The sequence below is a fragment of the Artemia sp. Qi Xiang Cuo genome, chromosome 21 (assembly GCF_049724085.1).
Source record: "Artemia sp. Qi Xiang Cuo chromosome 21, ASM4972408v1, whole genome shotgun sequence".
Lineage (NCBI taxonomy): Eukaryota > Metazoa > Arthropoda > Branchiopoda > Anostraca > Artemiidae > Artemia > Artemia sp. Qi Xiang Cuo.
Window position 1 is genome coordinate 6,707,572 of NC_142814.1, and position 18,607 is coordinate 6,726,178.

The window sequence follows — 18,607 nt, forward strand, 5'->3', positions numbered from 1 at the left end:
AAATTGTAGTAGGAAATACGGTTAATTAAAGAACATAAATTTCCATATCTTATGGAACTAACCTATAGTAGTAAACTGTGCTCAGTACTTCAAATATTTTTCTTTGATGTAATTCATCCCCTTCACTTCCAATTTGAGGACTGGACTCATGATTGGCTATTTAGATAAAATAAGCATTTATGGTCCTTTTTTTCTTCTTTTTATGTCTCTCTTACTTATCTAGCTTGTTAGCTTATAGATAAACTGTATCATTAGACCATAATTTTTGGATTTTAGGAATCCATTTTGGTCTTGGGAGTCTATTCCCGAGGTCATGAGCCGACGCTTTAATTGGCTGAGCTAACGACAATAAATGTAGCAGAGGCGGGCAACCATACCAGGTACATTTGGTTAATTTTTAGGTTTGCAAGACGGCTGCCGTCAAAAGGTTAATAATGAAATCTACTGCTGGCTGGTAGAATACCAGCTGCTGCACCAGGCCACTGGCTGGTGCTCTCTGGCTGTTGCATTTGTTGCCAAGGGGCTTATTTTTTATATCACCTACAAACCACAGCTTTTAAATGACGGACCAGAGGAACCAGGATTTCATCAAAGGAACCAGGGAAATAATCCAAAAGTAAAGCAAATGTATAAGAAATTTATTTCATTTTATTGTTTTTTTTTCAAAGCAGAAGTTTACAATTAAGGATGCCAGCTATAAAACTAGGATTAAGAGCACTCAAAAGTAAAGGAGTTTCGAATTAAGGATGACAGAGGAGTAGGGCCTATTGTGGTTATTCGTTTCAATGAAATGCCAAAAAAAATTATTCAAAGGAAAAGGTAAAACAGTAGGTAAAAAAAAAAAAAAATGAAAAGTCTCTGAGAGGATATAGATCTAAATCTCTATTTTTTGTTGAAATCGATTTTCCGGTATACATTCTCTTTCTTCTTGAAGTGGTTGATGGCCTTTGAAAAAATTGTATTCCCTCAAGGTGCCCAACGCGACTTATTGGTGCATAGCCTATCACTCTTGACAGTCGATTTTTTTTTGTAAAACTTTTTTTGTAAAATGTAAAATGTTGTAAAATAGCAACCCTAAAGTCTTTTTTATTTATTTCAAAAGAGCTATTTATTCAAATTAAACGGCCTTTGGGTTTCAGAGGTCATTCTTAGAGATTTGGAGCAGAATTTGAACTTTAGCGTAAAGAGCGAGGCATTGACGAGGGGGCAAACCCCGTCATATACGTAATAATTTCTGATCGTTTTAATTTTTAATGTTGTTCCTTACTTTCAGTTGAAAAAACTTACTTATTTCTATTCAAATTAGATGTTGAATCAAAGACAAAGAAATTAGACAGACGATCCAAGACAAAAAAGACAAGACATTATCTTCAACTATGTCGATGTCGAACATCAATCTAAACCCTTAGTAATGCTTACATATTTTAGTAAGGTGTCTTGCTGTACAGGCTTTTCAATTGGTAAAAGTTTTGTGTGGAGGAGGGGGGGGCAAGGATTTTATGATTGAGAATGCAAAAAAAAAACTTTTTCAAAATATAGGGGGAGGGGCCAATTTTTATTTTCTTATCCCGTTTCAATGAAAATACCCAAAAAATCGGTACGAGAAATATAGGGGGATCTAGGGGACAGCTACTGCGTCCCTATATTTGCAACTCTACTGTTACATAACCGGATGTTGATAAAAAAAAAAGACATTACATTCATGTGCTTACTTTCAGAAAAAAGAAGGAGGAATGAGTGTGGGTGGACATCTTAAATTAAATTTGTAATATACTCCAAGACTTATGACATTAGAAAATCTCTTTTTGTGTATCAGAGCAGTCACATGCCCAAAATTTTACTAAGGAAAAAGAATTTTGAAAAAGGTCTGAGAAGTACGCAAAAAAATAAAAATAAAAAAATGAATAGAGACAAATTTTGCCATTACGGGAAAATTGTATAAGGTAAATAGTAAAAGCTCAAGGAAAACATACCGACCCCCCTCTATATACGTGCCTACATTATAACTTTTATTCCTTGTCAATATTATTAAATTGTAATCTGAATTTCATCTTGTTAGTGTTATTTTAGGAAATCATGTGAAACACATAGCGACTTTAAATTATAATTGAAATTTGGCGTAATACTCTCGTTTTTGCTAACAATATATGCTAAACAATACAAAGCGTCAAAATGTCAGATGATTACAAAAGTGCCTTCGTATTTCAAATATTAAATTAGAAATGATTTATTAATTCTGTTGGATCTCCATTTTCCACGCCTGAATATTGATTAGTATTGACCAATCTCTATATGTCTTGTTATTTTCTATTTCACCTGATTTAAATCCATGTAGCAAGCAATTTTGAGAGACGCACAATGCATGACTAACAAGTTTTGCGTTCATTTACAACTGCTATTGTTACCAGTTTCTAGTCACCAATGTGTCAATTTGCTCAATTTTTAGTATGGCTGTAATTTCAATTTTGGCTATATTTGTTCTTTTAAACAAAGCAAAGTAAGTAAACTGAGTTTACCAAGCCTAATTTGCCATCCACAGCGGTGCGCAAGATTCTTTGGAGGATGAGGAAGAGGGCTGGATTTAATATTAAAACTTAAGTTTGAAAATTAAAGTGAGGCCGAAAGTCAAGGAAAATCTCTAAAAAGTAAACACAACTATTGAAGAAATCATCGAAGTCTACTAGGATTGGCTTGCGCACATATTTGGTGAGACCTGTGCCCAGGACTTTGACACAGCGATGAGGGAGGGACGTATAAAGTGTGGGTAATAATTTTTTCAGCCATAGTGAAACTAAAAAGGCCATATTAAAAAAAAAAAAAAAAAAAAATGTGACTAAAATTTGGGCTCTCCCACCATATTTAAGGAAAAAGGCCTTGTCTACTTTCAATAAGCCTTACCTTCACTATTTCTAGAAAAAAATTGAATGGAGAGGGAGGTGACATGGGATTAACCCCTTCAAAAAAAATTCGGTTTGAGAAACTTGTTTTTTTTTTAATATGTAGAAGAGATTATGGCATATGAACCAGACCATACATAGATAATATCAGATTTTTGTATTGTCAGAAAGATCTAATAATTATGTCGTTGAGGATGACTTGACCCCCCCCCCCCCCCACAGCACCCGTGGAAGGGATGCAAGTTATTAACTTGATCCATTGCTTACATATACTATTAGCTATTGGGAAGTATAAAGATATTTTTAGGGGGGTTTTCTGGCAGGGGTGCTTGCATGGGAGGATATTTTTCAGGGAGGAGTTTTTGCGGGGAAGGGAATTTTCCTTAGAGGGGAAGCTGAATTTCCCTTCTTTAATGAAAATCTATCAGAAATTAAATAAAAAAAAAAAAGTAAAAAAAAGAAGTTTTTTTCAACTGAAAGTAAGAAACAACACTAAAACTTAAAACGAACAGCAATTATTACGTATATGGGGGGGGGGCTGCACCCTTCTCAATACCTCACTCCTTTTGCCAAAGTTTGGCCTTTTGTTCCAACTATTTAAAAATGACTCCTGATACATAAGGACCGTTTAATTAAAATAATAAGAAATTTTAAAAATTCAAAAAACAGTTTGGCGTAAAGAGCGAGGTACTGAGGAGGTGTTTACCCCCTCATATTAAAAAGGGCACTAGAAATTTTGATTTCCGATCAAATGGGCCCCCTCCCGATCTTCTAGGATGACCATTGGTGCTAGAATATCGAAAGAGGGCTTATTCAAAAGGAAATTAAGAGCTCTAGTGCCCTTTTTAAGTGACCAAAAAGATTGGAGGGCAACTAGACCCCCTCCCACGCCCTTTTTCCTCAAAATTGTCTATCAGAAATTTGAGATAGCCATTTTGTTCAGCATAGTTGAAAGGCCAAAAAACTACGCCTTTGGACATAGCAAAACTTCCCAAAGCTCCTGGGGAAAGGTCTTAAAGTTATAAAATTTGTCCATTGTCTACAGGAGCTTGAAACCTCCGCAGTAGGTTTCCCTGATACGCTGAATATAATGGTGTGATTTTCATTAAGGTTCTATAACTTTTAAGGGGTCTTTCTCCCTTTTGTCGAAAATCGGCCAAATTTTCTCAGGCGTGTAACTTTTGATAGGTGGGACTAACTTATATATTTGAAATCAGTATTAAAATCTGTTTCTTTTGATGTATCTATTGGTGTCAAAATTCCGTTTTCTACAGTTTCGGTTACCATTGAGCCGGGTCGCTCCTTAGTTACAGTTCGTTACCACGAACTGTTTGATGTTGTGGCACTTATGAAATCTTGGACGAGAAAATGATCCCCATGAATTTTTCTACTGAAAGCTGCCTGTGAACAGTGGCTAAATTGCATTATTTAGGTCCATTGTCTCTGGGGCTGTGAGGTTTATGTTGACAACTTAAGAATACTAAGGGTACCTTTTAACGTTCCTGAAAAATACGCATATTTCTAAATCTGTATAAAAATCCATAGGACTTGAAAAAAGGGAGCTGCAGTGGAATAAGGCAAAGTGAAGGCTAGTTGTCTTGAAATCCTTTCTGGCCCTTAAAGGGGTATTTAGAAGTTCCCAATATTAATTCAAGAATCCATCTACAAAATTTCTATAATTATTCTTTCTGGACTGGTAACTGGAAAGAAAAAAAGTTTGTTGGTCCTTATCTGGCCCTTTGTTAGGCCCTGTTTTGGGGAGAATCATTGTCTTTTTCTAATTTTATTTCTAAAATAGCGTCCTCACAACCCGAGGACTAAGATAAGAAAATAAGGTGGGAAGTAAGAAAATGTTTTAGACCCTCTTTGGAGCCCCGTTTGTTGGAGGGTGGGGTGAGCGTCTCCCCTGGAACATATTTTTTATAAGTCAGTTTCGTTTTGGCCTAAGAATTTCAGTATTTAAGATTCAATATTGTCTGTGACTAAAAACATTACGGCTAATTCCCTTTCCACTGCCAAAGATTGATCCTTTTGACCCAGAGAGTGATCCTAGAAAGTTTAAGACCTGATTAGTACTTCTTGGCCTAGGTGTGAAATGTCAAGCCAATTCAATGAACAAAAAGTAAAATTCCTCCAGCTTGGTTCTCTTTTGTGAAATTTTATGTTATGATTTACAAATTTTTTTTTAATTATTCCTTGCTTCTGTGAACTTAGGTTAACTTTCCTTTTTTTTCTAGGTCAGAAAACGCCACAGATGTTGTAAATAGTCCAAATGCTTTCGAAATATTTGACGATTTGACTAGGTCCAGCAAGTATGATATTAGGGAGCACCCTTCGAGCAAGGGGTCACTTCGTGTAGGGATTTCTGTATCAATAAATGCTCTTGGTGAGTTAGAGCCAACAAGAACTGTAAGTACTCATATATAATTATTTAGTATTTAAGTAAAGAGCATCCCTTGTCAACATTTACAAAAGCCATAAGCAATGGATTTTGATAACGGTATCAAACAGTTCGTGGTAACGAACTGTAAGTAAGGAGCGACCCGGCTCAATGGTAACCGAAACTCTAGAAAACGGGTTTTTGATACCAATAGATATATCAAAAGAATCAGATTTCAATGCTGATTTCAAATATGTAACTTTCATCAAATTTAGTGCTACTTATCAAAAGTTACACTCCTGAGAAAATTTGGCTGATTTTCGAAAAAAGGGGGAAAGACCCCCTACAAGTTATAGAACCTTAATGAAAATCACACCATCTTATTCAGCTTATCAGAGAACCCTACTGTAGAGGTTTCAAGCTCCTATCTACAAAAATGTGGAATTTTGCATTTTTTGCCAGAAGAAAGATCACGGATGCGTGTTTGTTTGTTTGTTTTTTTTTGTGTTTTTTTTCCCAGTGGTGATCGTATCGACCCAGTGGTCCTAGAATATTGTAGGAGGGCTCAATGGAACTGAAATTAAAAGTTCTAGTTCCCTTTTTAAGTGACCCAAAAAAATGGAGGGCAGCTAGGCCCCCTCCCACGCTTATTTTTTCCCCAAAGTCACCCGATCAAAATTTTGAGATAGCCATTTTGTTCAGCATGGTCGAAAATATTATAAATATGTCTTTTAGGATGACTTAATCCCCCGAAGGTCCCAGAGGGAGGGCTAAAAGTTATGAACTTTACCCAATGTTAACATATAGTATTGGTTATTGGGAAGTATACAGAAGTTTTCAGGAGGTTTTTTTTCTCGTAGTGGGAGGGAAGGTTGGGTCGGTGGTTCTGTTGTAGGATCTGTTAATGAAGGAAGTTTTCATGGGGGAAGGGAAATTTCCATGAAGGGGGCTCCGGACTTGCCAGCATTATTTATTGGTTATTGGGAAGTATACAACAATTTTCAGGAAGGATTTTTTCTGGGGGGGGGGGGCTAGAGGAGGGGGTTACTCTGGATAATATTTCCGTGGAGGATGTTTCTTTGGGGGACGGGACATTTCTAGGCAGGGGGCGCCGGATTTCCAAGAATAATTTAAAAAACGATCAGAAATTAAATAAAAAAAAAACAAGTTTTTTCAACTGAAATGTAAGAAGGAATATTAGAACTTAAAACGAACAGAAATTATAAAGTATGTGAGGGGGTTCTCCTCCAAGTCAAAACCTCGCTCTTTACGCTACATTTTTTTTAGTCCTTTCAAAAGAGCTATCCATTCTAATTAAACGGTCTTTGTGATTCCGAGGTTTGTGAATCAAATTTTTTTTTTAATTTTAACGTAAAGAGTGTGGTATTGACTAAGGGGAGAACCCCCTCATATACATAATAACATATACGTAATAAAAAAAATAATTAAAAAACAAGCGATACGGCTCAATAGTAATCGAAACTTTTAAAAACGGAATTTTGATGTCAATAAATGTATCGAAAGAATGTGTTTATAATGCTGATTCTAAATATATAAATTTTATTAAGTTTAGTATTACTCATCAAAGGCTACGAGCCTGAGAAAATTTACTTGATTTTTTAAAGAGGGGGAAACATCCCCTACAAGTGAAAGAATTTTAATGAAAATCACACCGTCAGATTCAGCGTATCAGAAAACCCTATTACATAGGTTTCAAGCTCATATCTGCAAAAATCTGCAACTTTGTATTTTTTGCCAGAAGAAAAATATACGAATATAGAAGTTAGTTGCGTAAGTTAATTTGTAAAGACATCCATTTAGCAAAAGAAAAGTAAAATTTTTATGCAAATAAAAGGTGCATTAACTAAAAAACGATCAGAAATTAAATTAAAAAAACAAGTTTTTTAAACTGAAAGTAAGGAACGACGTTAAAACTTAAAACGAATAGAAATTATTCCGTATATGAAAGGGGCTGTCCCCTCCTCAACGCCGTGCTCTTTACGCTAAAGTTTGACTCTGCCTCACAACTTTATTTTTTAAAACAATAAAAAACTTTAGCGTAAAGAGTGAGGTGTTGAGGAGGGGACAGCCCCTTTAATATACGGAATAATTTCTGTTCGTTTTAAGTTTTAATGTCGCTCCTTACTTTCAGTTTAAAAAACTTGTTTTTTTTATTTAATAAACATAAGAAATCACCATTCTTATGCTGAATTTAAACACGTATGATTCTTTAACTTAATTCATTTGTTAAAATCATTACAATAATTCTGAAGTTACTTGTATATAGCATCCTTTAAGTTATTATAACTTACCCAAGTTTAAAGTCGCTTATCGTTATTAAAAACTTACGAATATTTAATTGATTTTAGGAAATGGGGTAAACGATCCTGAGAAGCAATTTGTATTGACTGAAAATCAAATTATACCATTAAAAACAGACACATCTGGGAGCCTTCGAATAGACACTTAAACCCTCTATCTCTAAAAATATAAAGTATATATATAAATATATAAAAATATATGTTATAAAAATATAAAAACCTCCCGAGAAGAATGACAAAGGCTATGCGTTGATTTGTTTGTTTTCTTCAGCAGGAGTTATTGTATAACAAAACAACAAAAAAGTAATTTGGAAAGAAATTTGGGGTCCCAGTGCCCCTTTTCTGAAACATTAAACATATTTTTTTTAAATAAAACTGAAGAGTGAAGTTCGAACATTGAACGAACAGAAAGTATTTTCGACAAGAAGGAGGCTGTCCTCTCCTCAAAATCCTGCTCTTAATCACGAAGATTTATAGTCCTTTGAAAAATACTACAAATTCTATTTAAACAGCCCTTGTATTTGAGCAGTCTTTCTTAAAGTAATGGGACAGAACGTCAAACCGCATGGTATTTATGTATTGTTGTTGAGACATGTTTTTTAGACTTTCGGTTGCTATAAGCCCAGGTTGTTTCTTGCGTGCAGTCCGTTACCCCGAACTGTTTGAAAAGAGGTCGTAGCATCGCGAAACATCGATTTTTTGCCATTTTGTGCAGTCAGTAACAGTTTTGGCTCAAAATAGGACTTAAATGCGATGCATCGATAACCCAGTCAGATATTTCAAGATCTATTCATGTTTCAATGGCCAAAAATAAGGCGTCAACAGGCGTTTTCATAAACATACAGACGTTGACAGCCAAAAAAAAGAGAAAAAAAGGAATGGCTATAATAGACCCGTTGTGCAATAATATGAACGATTTCAAAATCCATTTTACACCCCAAAAAGTACATTTTTTCAGCTCTAAAAATTTTTCCTTCTCCAAATAAATCACTGCATAGAAATTGTGTTACGCTACCGATGCCTTACCACCACTGAAGCTCTAAACATTAAAGTCTACCCATACACTTTTTTAAAAGTTACATGTTTGTAAAGCACGTTAAAAGTTTCTGAGAAATAATATTTTCGTATCATTCTTCGCCTTTCTTTACAATTAATTAACAGTCAATCAGTCAATTTTTCATTAGATAATAAAGCAATTGTTTTTTTACCGTGCCTCTAAATATTGTACTCCTCTAAAATAGATCCCAGGGTCAATTTTTTCTTAGATTTACAAACCTCAGCCGAAACTCAAAATTTTTAAGTGCACAGAAGGACTTATTTTGAATACCTACGATGGCTAAGATATTATAGGAGTTTCTCAAGGGCTCAATAACATTTCCATATTTTTATATATATATATATATATATATATATATATATATATATATATATATATATATATATATATATATATATATATATATTCCTATTCCTTAAAGCTCAATAAAAAAAATCTATTATGAAAAAAACTTTAAATGTTTAAAGTTTGGGAAGAAAGGCTTAAAAATTGAGTTTTTCTAGGCGGGATAACTGAAGCAAAAGGGAATTTATTTTAACAGTCTGATCTTAGAACTTAGTCTCAAGGCTACCTTTGAGGATTTTCCTAGGTGGTTGGTATTTACCGAGAGCATACTCTCCATTCATATACACTTGTAACCAGGAGCGTATCCAGGACTTTTTTTTTTGGGGGGGGGGGCTTACAAAAAACTTTTAAAAACGCATCAAGAATATGTTTATATTCATTTTTATTACTTTTTTTACGAGTCGGACAACCATTTCAGAGGGGGTTCAAACCCTCTATCCCCCTGGATACGGCCTTGCTTGTAACACCAATTATGCAGAAACAGGGAAGGAACTTGATGTCAAGCCCTTTCTTGGTTTCGCCCTTGAATACCATAGTCTTATAGTTGTTAAGGCTCCCGACAGATCTCGCAGAAGTCTTAGGTCTAATATATTGAACTGGGAAAAATATTTCGTGACTGGCTTCACTAAGTCGGACAATGATGGTCAAAAGCAGCAGCAGTAGTTACAATGATAGCAATAGTAAAAAAACGTAAGAAAAAATAATATAATTACTTTGTTATAGACATTTACGTCGCAATTGACCATCAGAGAAGTATGGACGGATAGTCGACTCTCTTACGCCCAAATTCCCAACTATCCTCCTGTAATAGTTGGAGAAGCAGATTTAGCAGATAAAATCTGGAAGCCCAGTATTTCAATTGCCAATGAAATGGTTTCGTCTATGGTGACTATTCCTATGTCAAATAAAATGGTTGAAATTTTTCCTGATGGCAAAATTGTCTATTCCTTCAGGTAAATATTACATTTTAAATCGATTAAAGTATAAAATATATTCTTATTTAACTTTTTTTTAAACTCATATAGTTATATGTAAATCAGTTATATATCAGTTATATATAAATCAAATACGTGTTCGTAGTTTAGGTATTCAAGCTCAGAAGCTTTCAGGAAAATCATAATCGGAAGGTTTGTTGAAACCATCACTCTGAAAAGGCTATCTGCTATTTTTGATGGCTCGTTTTTGAATGTAGATCAAATATTTCAAATTGATTTATTCTGAGGGATATATTTAGAAGAAGAGATGGGGGGAAGAGGGGAGTAAACTTGAAAACTGTTGTGAACTGTGTGAGATATTGAATATTTCGAATTTTTAAAATCTTTTTTTTTGGGGGGGGGGAGTGTCATCAACGACTCTGCTGTAGAATAGATCCCCTGCTTGATATACCAAATTTACAAAAAAAGGTCAAAAACTCTGGTTGCCTATTGAGAGTAGCAGGGGATAGTTTTCCCTTGGTTTTCCATACAAAATAAAATTCATATCCCCCCCCCCCTAGCGTTTTGTACATTGGTTTCCCTGGTTCGGAGTTTTTTTTTGTTTACCTTTGACAAATTCTAAGTAGAAATATAGACTCTAACACTGTAAGACTTCTTTGCTTATTTACTATCTTTGTGTACAGTTCACACTACCCCGATGACCCTAAACTGGCAACAGACACATCTTTGTGAGTTTGCATTCAATTCGACGTATTCAAAATATAGCGGATTATGCTTATCATTTCAGATAACAATTAAATACAAAAAACAAGTTTTTTCAACAGAAACTAAGGAGCAACATTAAAACTTAAAGTGAACAGAAATTATTATCTATATGAGGGAGTTTGCCCACTAGTCAATACCTCGCTCTTTATGCTAAAGTTCAAATTTTCTTCCAATTCTTTAAGAATGACCACTGAGTAACAAAGCCTGTTTAATTAAAAGAGCGAGGTATTGACTAGGGGGCGACTCCCCTCATATACGTAATAATCTCTGTTTGTTTTAAGTTTTGCTGTTGCTCCTTACTTTCAGTTGAAAAAACTTGCTTTTTTAGATGTAATTTATGATAGTTTTTAAATATTGCTGGGAAATCTGGCGCCCCCTTCATAGAAAATTCTTTTCCCCCATGAAAAATACTCCATGGAAATATCCTCCCACGTAAGCCCTTCCCGACCCCTTAAGCTCATAACTTACAGCCGTTACCCCGGGGACTGGGGGGATTAAGTCATCTTCAAAGATATAGTTTATAGATTTTTCGAGTACGCCAAAAAAATGGCTATCTATAAATTTTGGTCGTTCCGTTAAATGAGCCCTCTCGCTATATTTTAGGACTACTGGGTCAATACGATCAGCCCTAGAAAAACAAAAACAAACACGCACCCATGATCTTTCTTCGGGCCAAAAATACATAATTCCACATTTTTGCAGATAGGAGCTTGAAATCACAAAAATAGGGATGTCTGATACGCTGAATCTCATGGTGTGATTTCCATTTAGATTCTATAAATTTTAGGGGGTGTTTCCCTTTTTTTTCGAAAATAAGGCTTTTTTTCTCACGCTCGTAACTTTTCAAGGGTAAGACTTATATATATATTAATTAAAAAAACTTTTTCCACAAAATAAGTTTTTCAAAGAAAAGTAAAAAGCTCCATTAAACCAAAAATGAGCATAAATAAAATCAAATAATCTACCAAGCGTGAAACTACCACAAATCAGCATTGATAAATAAATGAAACCCAAAACGAACAGAAATCACAATAAATAACCGAGTCAAACTCAAAACGAACAGAAATTAGCACGAGTTGGGTTCAAAGCCCATATGCCTTCCCAAGGCTAGAACATAATTTTCACTTTACTGAAAAAAATATAAAGGTTTTTACTTTTATAACTTTAACAAATTAAATATTATTAACATTTTTATTAACAAATACCAATATATGTATATTAAACTTACAATGCACATTCCTTTTGTATTTTTTTCATTAAAGTGCAAATTATGTTCTGGCCTTGGGAAGGCATAGGAGTTTTGAGCCCTACTCATTTTCTACTCGTTTTGAATTTGACCAGGTTATTTATTGTAATTTCTGTTCGTTTTGGGTTTCATTCATTTATCGATGGTGATTTGTGGTGGTTTTATGCTTGGTAGATTCTTTGATTTCATTTTTGCTTATTTTTGGTTTGATGCAACTCTTTACTTTACTTTGAAAAACTTGTTTAGTGGAAATAGTTTTTTTAATTAATTTCTGTTCGTTTTATATTGACATAGTCTTTTCAGGGAAAAAGAAATTAATAGTTTTAATCTTTTCTTTTTTTAAGACTTTATAGTTTGGCCTGCTACTTGCATACTGGAAAAAAATTTCCAGCAATTTTCAACACCATGCACCCTTTTAATAATCTGGACACAAATAGTACTGTTTAATTTAGTTTCATACCTCCTCTAATTGACCTGAAATGGTAAACTTGATACCATTCGCAAAAAAACTGTTTACTTTCTTTGATAGCTTGCATACACTTACGCTATTTTGATTTGGTTAAATTTTAAGAGCAGAAGTAGTCCCAAAAGATTGAATATAATAACCTCAGTCGTTCTTGGGATACTGCTGAAATGCCTTATTGAGAATTAGCATTAACACAGTGCATTTTGATTTAATCTTAACTTACAACCTTTTCCCTGGGGACTCTGGGGCGTTTGTCATCCTTAATTACTTAATTTCCAGAACTTTCAACTACGTTGAACAAAATGGCTATCTCTAAACTTTGATTGAATGTGTATGGGTAAATGGTGGGCGTCAGAGGTGGGTTAATTACTCTCCAGTCGCTTTCGACTATTAAAAAGGCTAATTTCAATTTCCAAACAAATGAGCCGTTTTTGAAATTTTTACAACTTTCTATATATGCCTTATATGCCCCCAGGGCATAACTTACAGCCCATGCAGTGAGGGCTCTGAGGGGGTTATCATCCTAAAAGACCTAGTTTCCAGAACTTTCAAATACGTTGAACAAAATGGATACCTCAAAATTTTGATTGAATGTGTTTGGGGAAATGGTGGGCGTGAAAGGGGGTTTAGTTGCCCTTCAATCACTTTAGACTATTAAAAGGGCACTAGCACTTTCAATTTTCAATTGAATGAGCCCTTTTTGATATTTTTAAAACATCGCTTTCTATAAAAAAAATTACATGCTCCCAGGGCGTAACTTACAACCCTTACCCTGAGAGTTATGGGCGGGATGGGTTGTCATCCTTAAAGAACTAATTTCCAAAACTTTCAACTACGTTGAATAAAATGGCTATCTAAAAATTTTGATTGGATGTGTTTGGGGAAAAGGTGGGCATGAGGCAGTAATTTTGGTCTTTTTTTGCGACCTATGCCCTCAAACCACTTTCGACTATTAAAAAGGGCCCTAACCCTTTGAATTTTCAATCAAATGAGCTCTTTTTTAAGTTCTACGAAAAAGATTTCAATAACAAAAATATATACCCCCAGGGTATATCTTATAACAATTGCCCTGAAGACTGTGGGGGTGGTGTCCTGCTTAAAGGTATAATTTCCTGTACTTTAAACTGTGTGGAACAAAATGGCTATCTCAAAATTTTGATTGGATATGTTTGGGGAAATGGTGGGTGTGGAAGGGGTGGTAGCTGCCTTCCAATCACTTTCGACTATAAAAAACGGACTAGTCGTTCCGATTTCCAATCGAATGGGCCCTTTTTGAAGTTTCTACAACAACGCTTTCTATAAAAACCTTATATGCCCCCGGGGCATAACTCATAACCCTTACCCTAAGGGCTGTGGGGGAGTGTTCCTCTCAAAAACATAATTATTATCTGGAAATCATCAACGCTGAACAAAACGGCTATCTAAAAATTTTGATTGGATGTGTTTGTTGAAAAGGTGGGCGAGAGAGGGGGGGTTAGTTGCCATCAAATCACTTTCGACTATTAAAAAGGGCACTAGATCTTTGAATTTTCAATCGAATGAGGCCTTTTTCAAGTCTCTACGACAAAGATTTCAATTAAAAATTATATGCCCCTACGACATAACATAACCCTTGCCCTGAAGACTGTGGGGGTAGTGTCCTGCTCAAAGGTATAATTTCTTGAACTTTAAACTTCGTGGAACAAACTGGCTATCTCAAAATTTTGATTGGATGCGTTTGGGGAAACTGTGGGTGTGGATGGGGTGTTAGTTGCCTTCCAAATACTTTCAACTATTAAAAAAGGCACTAGCCATTTCAATTTCCAATGGAATGAGCCGTTTTGAAGTTTCTACGACAACAAGTTCTAGAATAACCTTATATGCCCCCAGAGCATAACTTACAACCTTTTCCCCGAGGGCTGTGAGGGGGTTGTCATCCTCAAAAACCTAATTTACAGAGATTAAAACTGCGTTGAATAAAATAGCAATCTCAAAATTTTAATTGTATGTGTTTGGGGAAAAGGTGGGCGTGAGACGGGGGTTAGTTAACCTTCAATCACTTTCAACTATTTAAAAGGGCTCTAGCCCTTCTATAGAAACCTTATATGTCCCTTCTATAGAAACCTTATATGTCCCCAGGGCATAACTTACAACCCTTGCCCTGAAGGTTGTGGGGGAGTGCCCTCCTCAAAAACATATTTTTCTACCTAGAAATCAGCTACACTTAAAAAATGACTATCTCAAAATTTTGATTGGATGTGGTTGGGGGAATGATGAGCGGAGGGGGAGGGGGCTAGTTGCCCTCCAAACACTTTCGACTATTAAAAAGGGCACTAGCCCTTTGAATTCCAATCGAATGAACCGTTTTTGAAGTTTCTACGACAACGCCTTCTATAAAAACCTTATGCCCCCGGGGCAAAACTTACAACCGTTGCCCTGAAGGCTGTGGGGGAGTGTCCTCCTCAAAAACATAACTTTTATCTGGAAATCAACTACGCTGAACAAAATGGCTATCGCAATAGTTTGATTGGATGTGTTTCGGGAAATTGTGGGCCTGGAAGGGGTGTTAGTTGCCTTCCAATGACTTTCGACTATTAAAAAGGGCACAAGCCACTCCAATTTCCAATTGAATGAGCCATTTTCGAAGTTTCTACGACAACTTCTTCGATACGAAGTTCCCTGCTCTAAAGGAAAAAAAAATAATAAGTAATACATTGTGACAACATTGTTCTTATATGCCCTCAGGGCTTAACTTGAAACCCTTGCCCCGAGGGTTATGGGGGAATGCCCCCCTCAAAAACATATTTTGTATCTGGAAATCAACTACGCTGAACAAAATGGCTATCTCAAAATTTTGATTGGATGTGATTGGGGGAATGCTGGGCGTGGGCGGGGGGGGGGGGGGCCTTAGTTGCCCTCCAATCACTTTTGACTATTAAAAAGGGCACTAGCCCTTTGAATTTCCAATCAAATGAGACTTTTTTGAAGTTTCTACTACAACACCTTTAATAAAAACTTTATATACCCCAGGGCATAACTTACAACCCTTGCCCTGAAGGCTGTGGGAGAGTGTGCTCCTCAAAAACATAATTTCGATCTGGAAATCAATTACGCTGAACAAAATGGCTATCCCAAAATTTTAATTGGATGTGTTTGGAGAAACGGTGGGCGTGGAAGAGGTGTTAGTTGCCTTACAATCACTTTCAACTATTAAAAAGGGCACAAGCTACTCCAATTTCCAATTGAATGAGCCCTTTTCGAAATTCCTACGACATCTTCTTCGAAACGAAGTGCCCTGCTCTAAAGGAAAAAAATAATCAATGGTACATTGTGCCAACATTGTTCTTATATGCCCTCAGGGCATAACTTAAAACCCTTGCCCCGAGGTTTATTGGGGAGTGACCTCCTCCAAAACATATTTTCTATCTGGAAATCAGCTACGCTGAAAAAAATGGCTATCACAAAATTTTGATTGGATGTGTTTGGGGGTATGATGGGCGTGGGGGGGGGGGGGGCTAGTTGCCTTCCTATCACTTTCGACTATTAAAAAGGCGCTAGCCACTCAAATTTTCAATCGAATGAGCCCTTTTCGAAGTTTCTACGACAACTCCTTCGATACGAAGGGCCCGGGTATGGAGAAAAAAAAATAGTAGCCTACATTGTGCCAACATCGTTCTTTACTTAGGCAGCGCTGACGCGCTGCCTATGATAAGACTTATAAGAGTTATACGAGTATTATAAATACTTGTATAAACGTATATATTTGAAATCAGCATAAAAATTCGATTCTTTTGAGGTATCTATTGGTATCAAAATTTCGTTTTTAAGAGTTTTGCTTACTATATCGTCATTTCTTTGTTTTTCTTTTTTTTTTATTATGGCAGGCCAATGTGATTTAAGAAATTATCAAAATACATAAGGATCTTAGTTTAGACTTCGTTTGGACGATAGAAGGATATCCGTACAAACGTCTTTTTGCGGGTTATTAACAAAATATGAAACTATAGTAAAGACAAAGCCTAAGTGTCGAATATAAAATCGATTTTCTTAACATAGGAAACCTTGGCAGTTTAAGCTATTTAGGATACAATAAGAAAACACGAAAAAACGGATTCAGTAGGAATTCGGCTGCAAGAAGATGAATTATTTCTGTTATTTAATTTCAGGATTCGTTCTTCTATTTTCTGTGCAGTTTACCTGATGAAGTATCCATTCGAAAGACAGTACTGCAATTTTTACCTGGAAAGCTGTAAGCTATCGCTTTTACTTGTTTCACTTTTGCATTGTGTTTTATTTTTATATTTTACTTTTATATTATTTAGTTTACTTTTATATTTAGTTCTATGTTTACTTTTATATTTTGTTCTATTTCACAATTCAATTTTATCCATAGAAAATGAGAACTTTATATGAAAAAATCACAACAATTTGAAATCAATATATCCAAAAACTATTATAAAATTAGACACGACAATTTTGAACACCCAAACAGAAAAAAAAAATTATTCAGACATGTTAGAAAGAACTGCAAGAAAAAAAAATTAACCTTTTGGACGGAGTCATGAGTCAGAGCCCGCTTCTTTATACTAAGTACTTGTCTCATTAAGATACTTAATTATTTTTTTTAAGCCATATATTTTTATTGGTGATAATAAATACAGTCCATTTTATCTGAATAGGAAGATTTCAGTTGCACCTATAAGGGGAGTATAGGGGGACAAGTTTCTTCTTTAGATTACAGAAAATACCTTGATTTTGATATCTTTCATTACAAAAAGATAGTAAAAAAAAAATCCTCCCTAGATTTTGAAAAATAAGGAAAAAATCTGGCGCCCCGGCCACTAATTTTGGTAAGTTGGTACCCCTAAAAAGCTTACTTAACCTTTGGGTGAATAGTTTGCCAAGTTACTTGATTATTACCATACTCCCACCGCCTCTGTTTGAACCTGCTTACAAATTTGTTGTTGTTATTGTCTCACAGCTGTTGATTAGATTTGCTGATTTAAAGTGGTTGTTTACAGCAGAATAAAACAAAGAAAAGCTTTGAAACAAAAAGACATAAGACTTGAGATGCAAATAAACAAAAAAATAAATAGCCTGTAATGATTAAGTATTTATGATCAATATTGATAAAAGTCTTACAAAATTTGTGCAGATTTTGTTTACCAATAAATCAAACGTTTAAATCATTATATAAACAATTTACCAATGCCAAAATTTATTTATCGATAGGGCCCACATAAAAAGTTTACAAATACAGAAAGTTATTTACCAATACATAAAAAGTTGCCAACATATAAAAAGTTACCAATACACGAAAAGTTATAACAAAAAGTGCAGATTTTGTTTACCAATCTATAAAAAGTTGTTAACTGAAGCGTTTGAATTTTGTAGTGCAAAGAGTGAGCTCCAATAGTCTAACATAATGAGTGTCAATGATTTAATTCTAGAGCATGAGATGAGCGACAGGTCTGGTTTCAATTAGATAAGCCTACATATTTTACGATTTGATCCCCATCAGCTCCTTTTGCTTAGGGTTGGACGTTGAGGCAGGCCGTGTGCTATGAGCATCATAAACACTGATATCTATACCTGCAAGAAATAATGCTTCTCTTATCCATCTATAAACAGATGACTTGGACGCAGCAGTATGAGGCTTACGATATGTAAGAAAAAGTGCGTCGTTTCTATTTGGATATGATGTCATCCTAATATACCTAGCTAGGTGGGTCACAAGACACAGGGATGACTCTTGAAAAGACCGAAATTTAACTACTGATTTGTGGTTGCTCGGTTTCGTTGTTTTTAACAATACATTGATTTGAAAATCAAATCTTCAATCGTCATTATGTATCATATTAATAAGTGATAAACTGGCAAAAAACTGAACTTTTTCACAAGCTGATAGAATCAATAAAACCGCTATTTTTGTGGTAGTGTTTTGAATTGAAGAATTTTGATATCCCAAGCTGACAATCTAAAGAGATCAAATACACGTTTTACATCCTATGTACTAGAAATCTTGGGTAGACTAGGCCTTCTATTAAAGACACATCTCATGAAATTCTTGGTGATGTGATTACTGCTTAGCTGAAGGCTTGATAAAATTGCCGATAAAGCACTCCTCGCAGTATTAATAGCACTGTATCCAACATCTGAGTAAAAAGGTCCGTAAGAAAAGTCAAAGTCTTCAGCAAGCTCTTGCTGGGGACGACA

The 18,607-nt window shown here is 35.2% G+C and overlaps 1 protein-coding gene across 1 annotated transcript in view; it reads left to right on the forward strand.

Annotated features, from left to right (window-relative positions):
- Window positions 1-2,359: 2,359 nt before the first annotated feature.
- The window catches only part of LOC148939196 (glycine receptor subunit alpha-4-like), a 70,302-nt gene continuing 54,054 nt past the window's right edge, over window positions 2,360-18,607 (forward strand). Inside the window, exons 1-4 of the mRNA XM_089106535.1 lie at window positions 2,360-2,497; window positions 5,135-5,306; window positions 9,724-9,953; window positions 16,558-16,640. Of these exons, the coding sequence (XP_088962661.1) occupies window positions 2,448-2,497; window positions 5,135-5,306; window positions 9,724-9,953; window positions 16,558-16,640 (535 nt within the window). The 5' untranslated portion in view covers window positions 2,360-2,447. The remainder of the gene's footprint in view (window positions 2,498-5,134; window positions 5,307-9,723; window positions 9,954-16,557; window positions 16,641-18,607) is intronic.